At 40.2% G+C, this 11,934-nt stretch overlaps 1 protein-coding gene and 1 long non-coding RNA gene across 4 annotated transcripts in view; one reads left to right on the forward strand and one right to left on the reverse strand.

Moving 5' to 3' along the window:
• ascc3 (activating signal cointegrator 1 complex subunit 3) overlaps positions 1-11,934 on the forward strand; it is a 263,454-nt gene that overhangs the window by 75,037 nt on the left and 176,483 nt on the right. For all 3 annotated transcript variants that reach the window (XM_032519352.1, XM_032519351.1, XM_032519350.1), the window contains 2 exons: positions 1,031-1,234; positions 4,900-5,040. In XM_032519352.1, the coding sequence (XP_032375243.1) occupies positions 1,031-1,234; positions 4,900-5,040 (345 nt within the window). The remainder of the gene's footprint in view (positions 1-1,030; positions 1,235-4,899; positions 5,041-11,934) is intronic.
• Positions 762-11,934, reverse strand: part of LOC116691614 (uncharacterized) — a 12,753-nt gene continuing 1,580 nt past the window's right edge. The window contains exons 2-3 of the long non-coding RNA XR_004332516.1: positions 9,429-9,433; positions 762-860 (exon numbers count right to left, since the gene is read on the reverse strand). This is a non-coding gene — a long non-coding RNA (uncharacterized LOC116691614). The remainder of the gene's footprint in view (positions 861-9,428; positions 9,434-11,934) is intronic.

Below are 11,934 nucleotides of genomic sequence, written 5' to 3' on the forward strand. Positions count from 1 at the left end.
TTGCTCATTATCAGCAACCATTCATCCGATGTCCCAAAGGCACATTCTGTGTACTAATCTGATATTTAAAAAAACTAACTACAAAAACATTGGAGAACTCTTTTGAAATTATGTAAGCACATAATGTAATCTGAAAACTGCTGCCGTGTTAAAAAAACACTGTAACTGATCTCAGCTGGTATTCTGTCTACAATCGAGTGCAATAGAAATTTGTAAGTGACCCCAAACCTTTGACCGGTAGTGTGTATTACTGATAAAAGCCTTAATTATTACGTGATAGTTTGTTTTTCTTTCTTTTGAAATGTATTTTGAACATGTAAAAGAAAACAGAAAATCAGGTAATTTAGAAAATAATAATATAGATAACCCAGCTCTATCCATCTTAACAAAACAAGTATACACTTATTTAATCTCACCCCTTCTGCATGAAACATTTTTAATTATTTAACAAATTCCTAATGTTTCTTCTTTTTTTTTGAAACCCCAATATTTAACTTGACTTGCCAATTCCCTTACAAATTACTATTTATTTCTCATATATTCTTATGGATCGTGTATCATACTTTCTTGCATATTTATTTGTTTTACCCAAAATACATATTAATGTATTTTTGTCTCAGAAGTATACTTTTCCTGCTAGGTCAGGACCAACATTTACAAAACACTGATTAACAAAGGAAGAAAAACACAGATGACAATTCAAAATATATCAAAATTATAATGGAAAGTATGTTGTTACGCGCCATTGGGGATTTTTTTTAAGTGGGTATATGGAAATCCTGGACCTTTCTTAGTGGGTATACTGCGTATACCTGCGTATCACTTAGACTACACCACTTCCTTTGTGATCCATGGTCATTCTGCGTATTTAAATGTTTTACTATATTGGGTTATTGGACAGTTTTTATTATACAATGTGAATATTTTGAGGAATTCCCCATCTGTCTTTTTATTTATTACAGACATGTGTATTGTGAGTATATTGTAATAAGGTGTTAATGCGTCTTCCTTCCCTTATTTGCTCGATCAGATCGGCCAGCTGGTGTTCAAGGGGATGAAGCGTCTGAACAGGATCCAGTCCATCGTGTTCGAGACGGCCTACAACACCAACGAGAACCTGCTCATCTGCGCTCCGACTGGCGCCGGCAAGACCAACATCGCCATGCTGACCGTGCTCCACGAGATCCACCAGCACCTGCAGCCCGGGGGTGTCATCAAGAAGGACGAATTCAAGGTCTGACGCGACACGCACAGGGATTAAAGTTCTCCGTTGCTCCGACGGATTTCTGTTAATTTGATTTTAGAAATGCCATATCTGATATTGATGCAGATCCGATGAGAAAAAAAATGGGGGGCAGATGTAAGGCAATTACAAATATTAGGTCTGTTGAATGAATGTGAATTTTGTGATGTTTAATGTTTATAGACCCAATAGTATTTTTGAGAACTTCATGTGTCTCAATCAGTGACAGCTCAAGAAGATGCGTCAGCCAAGAGTTTCACTTTGTTTATGCTGTAGCCTAGCTACATGCATGTCTCATTAGCCTGTTTGCTTAATAGTCTAAAGTGTTTTGATTATTGTGACACAATCGAGACAGCAGTTAAGGTAGGCCAGTCTGTTGAACCTATTGGAGTATGATTGATAATGAGCTCTATGTGCAGGGAGCTAAGAAGTGGAGGCTAGGTTCTTTCTGTGCATTACAATTTCTCACTATCGTGAACTCTTGTCAGGGGAGGTCATTCATTTGGGGGCCACCTATAACTTGAACAGAGAGCCTGCTATGCCACCCGATGTAGCCTATTGTTACAGTTTTTAATCAATGCAACTAACGATACGTGTAAAGCGACTATAAACCGTACCAAATGCAATTTATTATCTCCTTTGTCAAGACACGTCCACAATCTTTCACAATTCACAACGGAAGGTTTCGACTGAGGGTGTTAACATCAAATAATAATAAAAATAATAATAAATATAATAATAATAATAATACAATCATGCAATAGACTACTTGTCATTATCGTGAACCGTTGTGTAAGAGGGTCAACCGTGTTTGTGCTATGACGCACAGACACCCTTATAGCCTATTTTGGTTTCACTTTTAACGGCAGTAGGTTATAACTGTATGTCGACAAAAAAATAATCATGCAATTTAAATAGTCAATTTATAACTCTGCTACCAATAGGGCGCAATTGCAAAAGGGGTTTTTCAGTATTTAGTTTAAAAAAAGCATCACAGCAACTGCTGTAAATAGCGAGAATTGGTGAGGGAGAAAATTGCTGCTAGAGTCAATGAGTAAGCTCTAATGTAGTTTATTAATTTCATATTTAATCACAGGTATCCTATATTATTACTGGTGAAAACTGGAATGGTGGTAGGCTACACCTATCATTTCATTTAGATGCAATCCTGCAGGCGGAAAAGGAAACTACTACTAATCCCATTCTGAGGCTGCAGCACCATGTCATTAACAGAGCTATAATTCATCATCTTTTATTTCAAAGGGTTTACAGCATTCACCTGCAATACTACAGAACTCATTGTTAATGTCTCTTACTGGTTTGTGTCCAGGGAACACTACAAAAATGTTTAAAAAATGTAAGCAGCAGAAATGCAGAACTGAGTACATTATAACATTGGTTTATGTATCGAGATGGATATTGTTGTCTCGATATTCAGTAACTTTCTCTCATATCTTCCTAATACCGTGCAGCTCTATTCTATTCTATTCACAAACACATAGATCCAGAATATGGTTTATATGGCTTATGGTGCTAAGGTGGATATTAGGGTTTAGGGTTAGTTGTTATTAGAATCGAAATCGCAATTTGAAAGCATGCTTTTAGCCAATCGGGAAGTTCGCGATTAATCTGATTTTAGCGTATTTTATTTGTTTGTTTGTTTAGTGTATTTTATTCCTCTTTTCACTATTATATTAATTGTTTTTTTACAAGAAAAAGGCTGGAATATTCTTACATATCACAGATTGTTTACAGAAATGTCATTTGTATTTTCAGTAGATCTTTTATTTATTTTGTATTACTTTATTTATCTTGATGGTGCAAATCAAATCCTAATCCTAATACCTGGCAGGAAAATTGCAATTATTTTTTTTCAAGATTATATTTTGCGGCATTTTTAGGCCTTAATTATGACAAGACTGCTTAGACATTAGAGGGGAGAGAGAAGGGAATGTCATGGAGCAAAGGGCCGCAGGTCGGAGTCTAACCTGCAGCCGCTGCATCGAGGACTGAGTCTCTGCATATGTGTACACGCTGTACCTGGTGAGCTACCCAGGCGTCCACAGTTTGATTTTTCTCCCAAATTGTTCAGCCCCAGGGGATATGATGCAGTTTGAATGAATGAAAGAATGAATAAAATCATTACTTTGAATGATTATATGAAACATGATAAATAGACCATTATAAGTACTACAAAAACAGTACTCCAATTTATTTCCTACTTTATCTAGATATTAAGATAAGGAAGAACCAAGGTTTGATTACATATCGCTGGGGTTGGGCCAAAGATCATTTCTACCTGGACTGACTGTAATAAGTCAGTCAGAGTCACAGTAAGAATTCAAAAGAATTTCTGTGTAATGTCTAATAATGTCTGCGATAACTGCTTATTATTTCCAGTGTCACTCACGCCCCAGAGTCTCTCAACATGCCTCATGAAATGAAGCAGGTTCCTCGCTGAGACTCACACACCCCATGCAGAGATTCAGATCTAATCCTTGGAGCTTTGGATGCAGGGAGTTCATGCAACATTTAAATGGAAGCTTTCTGATGGTTTTAAGTCAAGGACAGCTAGATTTACTTGATTAGGTTTACCTCCAAGAGGATTCGTCTGTTTTGCTTATTCGTGCAGCATTTTTTTGTCATTTAAAGCTTGGGTAGGCAGTTCATTTTTGGCGTTGTTGGGTAAACATTCCATAATAATCTTTCAGCATATTGAAGTTGGAGCTGCCTGAGAGAAATCTAGGCTCCTACATCTCCTCCTTGGCTCTGTTTTCGGGCTTTAGAACATCTAGCCCGTCAAGGAAGGAAGACCGATTTAAGACTCTCGGTGTCCACTGTGCAGCTGTTTTGTGTAGGGGGGAACAGTATTACACTTAAATCGGATGCCTGTAAAGGTAAATTGGGAAAGCCTTACCTACCTCCCTCCACGACTAACTTCCTTCCTTCCTTTGTCAGAAGCTGTGACTGCGGTTTTACTTTATGTTTGTCTTGTCTTTTCATCTTTCAAATCAATTGTTAGAGAGATTGCTTTTATTGTGAGTGTTGTTTCAGAAGTTTATTATGAATGCTTCAGTTTGAAAAAACAGGAGATGAAAGTGGTCAACATAAAAATACAAGAATGGGGAAAATAGAACAGTAAATATATGCACAAAGACAGCTATTGGCAGCTTAGTCTAAAAATATTGGTACGTCTTCATACACCCATTGTGTCAAATCATAGCACACTCAGATAAATAATTCAGACATCCAAAAGGCTTTGTTCTCTTTCACGAAGGCTTACACACACACACACACACACACACACACACACACACACACACACACACACACACACACACACACACACACACACACACACACACAGCGTTGCACTGTGCCAGCCAGTGACCGTAGACACTTTTTCATACATCACCATTAAACTTTACCCATGCAAGTGGCTGGCATCATATTTCTCAATAAATTGTGATTTGTGCTGGTTGCCAGGGAACAAATGATCCGGCCTCTGTTTGCTCATTTATCATCACAGTGTCCTTCCAGTCCCACTCTCCTGTACCCCCCCGCCCCATTCCCAAACCCATCTTTTACCTTCCCCACTCTACCCCCATCTGTTCTCTATCCTATTTATCTCATTGTCCCTCTCCCTCTCTCTGTAGATTGTATATGTGGCTCCTATGAAGGCCTTGGCAGCTGAGATGACTAATTACTTCAGTAAGCGACTGGAGCCACTGGGCATCACTGTGAAAGAACTCACTGGAGATATGCAGCTAACCAAAGGAGAAATCCTACGAACACAGGTATGCACGCACACACACGCACAAACACCGCAAGTTCTATTTTGTCTCCAAATATAGAGTTCAGACTAAGGGTACAAAAAGCAGTCCTTCCTCCGGGTGCCCTCTGCTACACATGGATGTTCTCTAGCACCCCCAAGTGGATTGCATTGTGACATTTATTGGAGCGGTTCCATCATTTATTCTCCAAAATGCAATCAGTCATAACTGTGCCAATTACTAGTCATAAGCGTAATTCAACGTGATGTCTAATTTGAATATCATCAACTACCGAGCTATGGATTTACAGTTCAAATACTTACTTTCACACTATACACACTTTCAAATAGAGAAGAAATCATTAAAAGTGCCTGTTATAAACACTTAGGTGTTGCTAATCTCAGCAGGGAGGTTATTATGGAGGAAGGGGACACACATTTTTTTTACTCTGGGACAGACAGGTGCCCTGTTTTGACAGTGGAGAGTATGGAATTGCCTGAAAGCTTGTTATTTAATGGGATTTGCGTCCTTCTTTGTACATAGCCTTACTGGTTTCTGTCACTTTATATTAGAGTTTAGATTCTCTGCCTGAGCCCGACCCAACCCACAGGCTGGGATTTTCCGCCACTAACCTTGGGCCGGCCCGGGACCTAATCATTACTTTATTACAGAATTGGGTGGGGAGAAACTTCTTCCCAGCTTCTTCCCTAGGTCTGGGTTGTGCGGCCAGTGGGTTGCCATGCAGACCGGAAAAATTGGGAAATCCGTTTTTTGTTTTTTTTCACTCAGTGGGTGGATTAAGATTTAACATGTGTGTTGGCATGTGATTTAAATAAGACAACGAACGCTTTAGAGGAGTAATCCAGAACAACAAAGTGTTGTAAAGTACGATTTTATCGTTTTAGTTTATTAATTTAAAACTAGTCCTGTCAGATAAACATTTTAACGGCGTCAATTTTCTTTATTGCGGGATAAACCTTCAAACTTTATAGTTTTTTTCACATGTGGTTGCAACAACTAGTAACGTTAGAAAACTACAACACCCCACCGAATCTAGCTTGACCGGAAACAAAACAACAAGCACTCCGCACATTTGTTTGAGCTTGCGAGCCAGCCAAAGAGTATTAACACACCTGCAAGCTAGTTGCTTTTTGGCAAAAATTGCCGTTTTGAAAGGGAAAATGTCATCCATGTGAATTGTGTAGATCCAAAGAGTTTTTATTTGGGGGGGAGTAACCGTTATCTACCGGACCGAATAGGATTTCGGTGCCTTATTTAGGTGCCACTTGCCTTCCTTTGCTTCTTTCTGATGCTCCGAAAACGGACATTAGAGGAACTGAAACATCGCTGCACGGGACGCTAGTTAACACTACACTTAGCAGCAGCTAATGTTAGCCTAGCGTTAGCTAGCAGCTGGAGTAAACACGGTTAAAATGCTGCTAAACGGTGTAAAGTGTGACTGTATTTCACTGGAGAGGATTCCAACAACAGTCTGTAGCTGAACACAGACTCAGCCTCGCCAGCCTCGTGGTGCATTCAAAGTCATTGTAAAATACCCTTTTCCCATCCACTGGTTGTTTTGCCGTTTTTTGCTCCTTTTTTTTTTTGGATAAACTTTTTATTGTTTTATATTTTTGAACATAAGGAACAGACAAATACAATTGAACAAGGTGCTCTTTTATATATACTCTATCTATCTGTCTATCTATATATATATATCTCTTTCGGTTCCGGCACTATTTTAAAAGTATCGTATCATGTTCATAGGAGCATTAAAATAAGAAAAAATAATGGAACAAAATGAAATCAAGGGATATTTAGAATAGATAAAAATGTGCAATTACTTGCTATTAATCGCGAGTTAACTATAACAATGCGATTAATCCCAAATAAATATTTTAGTTAGACAGCACAATTTAAAACTGGCCTTAATTAATTGACTGAAACTCTCAATCATATCATGTGACGTGCTACTTTAGTACATTTTAAGAAAGATGGACATTAAATATCCAGAACATCACATCATAAACAATACTGCTGACCATCCCTGTTGGGCCACAATTTAGCAAATTGAATTTAGACGGTCCCACGGTGTACATTCTGAAGAATTACGGATTTATTTAGTTATCAGTGGAGGTTCCAAAGCCATAGACAAAAAGGGATAGAAAGACCATTGAACTGTTTCCCGTGCTAATATAATTGGTACACAACAAAATTACTAACATTTTAAGCTGTGTTTCAGCTTGCTGGGAGGAGAGCGCGTATGGGAGAGCGACCCGACGCAGTTCGGGCGACACTCTCAGAGTTGCAGGGAGTGAGGAGGGACAAGTAGACCCAGCGGGTCAGCAGACCACTAACGTTAGACCCAGCGGCAGCAGGTCAGCAAACTGCTAACGTTAGACCCAGAGCAGCAGGTCAGCAAACCACTAACGTTAGACCCAGAGGCAGCAGGTCAGCAAACTGCTAACGTTAGACCCAGCGGCAGCAGGTCAGCAAACTGCTAACGTTAGACCCAGAGGCAGCAGGTCAGCAAACCGCTAACGTTAGAACCAGAGGCAGCGGGTCAGCAAACTGCTAACGTTAGAACCAGAGGCAGCAGGTCAGCAAAACCAACGTTAGACCCAGCAGGCAGCAGGTCAGCAAACTGCTAACGTTAGACCCAGCGGCAGCAGGTCAGCAAACTGCTAACGTTAGACCCAGCGGCAGCAGGTCAGCAAACTGCTAATGTTAGAACCAGAGGCAGCAGGTCAGCAAACTGCTAACGTTAGACCCAGCGGCAGCAGGTCAGCAAACTGCTAACGTTAGACCCAGCGGCAGCGGTAGCAAACTGCTAACGTTAGAACCAGAGGCAGCAGGTCAGCAAACCGCTAACGTTAGACCCAGCAGCAGCAGGTCAGCAAACTGCTAACGTTAGAACCAGCGGCAGCAGGTCAGCAAACTGCTAATGTTAGAACCAGAGGCAGCAGGTCAGCAAACCGCTAACGTTAGACCCAGCAGCAGCAGGTCAGCAAACTGCTAACGTTAGACCCAGAGGCAGCAGGTCAGCAAACCGCTAACGTTAGACCCAGCAGCAGCAGGTCAGCAAACTGCTAATGTTAGAACCAGCGGCAGCAGGTCAGCAAACTGCTAATGTTAGAACCAGAGGCAGCAGGTCAGCAAACCACTAACGTTAGAACCAGAGGCAGCGGGTCAGCAAACTGCTAACGTTAGAACCAGAGGCAGCAGGTCAGCAAACTGCTAACGTTAGACCCAGAGGCAGCAGGTCAGCAAACTGCTAACGTTAGACCCAGCGGCAGCAGGTCAGCGTCTAGCTAGCTGTCTGGATTTACCCTGTAGACATCTGAGGACCACTTAACCATAGTCCTCATGAATCCACCAGAGTTTAGAATTCCAACACAAAGAAAGAGGAGGGTGTCGGACACCCTGCTGAAAAGAGTGATATCATGCGGTATTTCTGGCGGCACCGGCAATCCCAGAAGTGGAACGACTTGAAAATAGACTAGGGAGCAGCAAACTTAAAAGCCTTTATTCACCAGTTCAGTTCTGACCTTTTGGAACAAACAGCAAGGAAAAATCCTGATAACCAACATTATACTATTTAGTCTGGTGAAGGTCAGAAGGTAGGAGGGAAGTAGACCCAACATAGCCTTGTAAATAAAGATATGCCAGTGTTAAAGTCTATGTGTTGACAAAGAAGACTATTCAACATGTTCATACAGTGCACAATGGTGAGTGAGGCAGTCAAAAATATGTTTATATTTTCTGTTGAGTGGTTGGCTATCCCTAGCCCAAATGGGTTGTTAAGGTAATTAAGTACAGAGCAGCAGAAGTACATTTTTTTTTGTTATTGCTGAGACTTATGGAACATGTGAATTCAACCTCAGATCTAGAGAGAAACCCTCGCATGCTAGAGTTTACTTTACAGTTGTAGGAAGAGGATGGATTTATTACAAAGAGGCCCAAGAAAGCAGGATGAAAGCTGTGGATTGAGCACATATTTAGTGAGAGAACCTGGCTCCTCCAGCTCAGAGGGAAACGGAGATTGGTAGATCCCGCCTGAAAGACTGAACTATCAGACTGCGAAGGTTGGGAAAACATGCATATCTGTTAAATCCAAAAGAGTTGGGATTTGAAAGATTGCGCAGCTTAGAGTTAAAGTTTATAAGCCTTGCGAGACTTGTGAATAGAGAAAAGGAAAGGTTGGGGTTTGGTGTGTGTAGGGGGGGTGGTGGTGCTGGTGGCGGCAGTCAGGGTTTAGTTCTAAGAAATGAGGCCAATTCCAGCTAATCTAAAGGTGTATTAAAGTTGCATTTCTATCAGGTCATGTGAAAAGATTTCTCAAAGAGAATGATAAGTCTGATTCACGGCAGCTCTGCAGCACTCCACTTTCTCTTTCACTAAACCTTCAACACTTTCTCTCCCTCATCCCTCCATTCGACTGTGTCAGTGACACATTGACACAAAGTGGCTGAGCGGAAAAGACTGCCCACATTTAACAGGCTGGAGAGGTGGCGTACACTGTAACCTTGTAATCTTCTGTCTCTCCTCACAGTCCTCACTACTTCTTTCATCATGCCCTTTTGATATACATGGTTGAGTGGGGATTCTGGGTGACTTCAACCACTTGCAAAGTGTGTGAAGGGAAGGCAGTATTGCAACAAGAGCGTATCTATTGTTCCACATGTTTCGTTTTCCGGCTTTCATGGTCAATATACACTTTAGTGTGAACGGAAAAATAAAACCAACATATTATCAAATATTATATATTGCGTATACAAACCATATTTATCTTTCTTACTGTTTTACATATGTATATAGTCGACTCAGGAACTATGGACCTTGTTCCCCTCCCCCTTGTTTTTTTCTTCTGCACTGCTTATATTGTATGTTTCTTTTTGGCACTGTAAAGGGATACATAATCCTTTCCTTAACCCTCTGAGGACGAAAAATGTACCGGCGAGTCAAAACAATGTTTGACAAAACTCCTACTATTTTAACTAATATTTATCTAAGACTTTAGTAAACTAATTTAAGCATAGGAAGCAAATTGTATATTGCATCATAAGTTAAGGTTTAAAAAAAGATTTGAGGAATTTTAAAATGGGAACATCAACATTTCAGCTTAAGTGCCACATTATCTCTTTACACATTGCTCTAGAAAACATTTGGGCGACACTATATGGAAAGTTATGTGTAAATGCCCTTAGACCACAGAGAGTTGAACACTGCCCTCTCTAAACAGTTGTGTGATTAATTGCAACCCAAAATGACAATATGTTCCTTTTTTGTTTTTGTATTAAGCAACTTTGACCATGTTGATGTGTCATTTTGCAGTTATTTTTTTTAAAACATGAATGTCATCTGTAAAAATGTGATTGTCCACATCAATATTGCTGGAAATACAAATAGTTTGTGGGCTGTTATTTTAGTAAGTAAATATGACCAATTTCCTGGCAATGTTGTCAGCAGCTTTTCTGCCGAAAATTGGGAAGAGCATCTGTAACCTTTTTGACAGTGAATTGAGTCTAAACGGTAATGTTACTTCCCAAAATGTTGTAGTGCTGCCAACAAGCACTTAACCAAGTGGCCAGTTTAAGTTTTAAATTAAAGTGTTTCAGTTTTGGTACCGTTAAATGTGTATTTATGATATGACGCGGTTTACCCATGAGCGGGTTACCCATAACACCCTTCTCTGTAGTGGATGTTTGGAGTAAGTCACTTAACATATCGCACATCGATTGAAGAACATGTGGATTGAGGGGTTGTTATTGCTGTAAGTCGGTTTACAACAACCTGAACAGCTGTGTGGATCTCAGCCCCACTTGTCCCCCTTTTCTGAAGCAATTTCTACATGAGTTTTCTGGCTCTGGCACAGGAAGAAAATGTCCAAATCTAATCCCACCTACAAAGCTCTGATTTGCTCAGTTGTTTTTCTAAACAGGAAACAATAAGCAACACTCCAGACCCTTTTTAAATCCATTACAAACATCAGAGATGGGCAGTGATTCAGACACAGGGAAGCAGAAATCTGCAGTGATGAAATTCACAAGCCTTCTTAGTTGAATCCTTTTTTTAAGGACAACTTGAAGGGATTTGAAAAATAACGTAAGGTTTCACAAATTAGGAAAATCTGTTCATTCTTGCAAAGACTGGAACACTAATTCTTGGAAGGAATTTATTATGTTAAAAGAATGGGTTTGAGTTGAAACCCAGCAGGAACAATAGGCTTGTCTGTTGTTGTTGTATTTACAGTGCCTTGCGAAAGTATTTGGCCCCCTTGAACTTTTCAACCTTTTGACACATTTCAGGCTTCAAACATAAAGATATAACATTTTTATTTTTGTGAAGAATCACCAACAAGTGGGACACAATGGTGAAGTGGAACAATCTATTGGATATTTTAAACTTTTTTAGCAAATAAAAACTAAATGGGTGCGTGCAAAATTATTGGGCCCCTTTACTTTCAGTGCAGCAAACTCACTCCAGAAGTTCAGCGAGGATCTCTGAATGATCCAATGTTGTCCTAAAGACTGATGGTGATAAATAGAATCCACCTGTGTGTGATCAAGTCTCTGTATAATCCACCTGCCTGTGATAGTCTCAGGGTTCTGTTGAAAGCGCAGAGACATCATGAAGACCAAGGAACACACAGGCGTCCGTAACTGTTGTGGAGAGTTTAAAGCCGGATTTGGATACAAAAAGATTTCCAAGCTTTAAACATCCCAGGAGCACTGTGCAAGCGATCATTTTGAAATGGAAGAGTATCAGACCACTGCAAATCTACCAAGCCCCTGTCCGTCCCTGTAAACTTTCAGCTCAGACAAGGAGAAGACTGATCAGAGATGCAGCCAATGTAAATGTAAATGTAAATGTACTGTATTTATATAGCGCTTTTCCAGTCTTAACAACTGCTCAAAG

Source organism: Etheostoma spectabile, chromosome 6 (genome assembly GCF_008692095.1).
Source record: "Etheostoma spectabile isolate EspeVRDwgs_2016 chromosome 6, UIUC_Espe_1.0, whole genome shotgun sequence".
Taxonomy (NCBI): domain Eukaryota; kingdom Metazoa; phylum Chordata; class Actinopteri; order Perciformes; family Percidae; genus Etheostoma; species Etheostoma spectabile.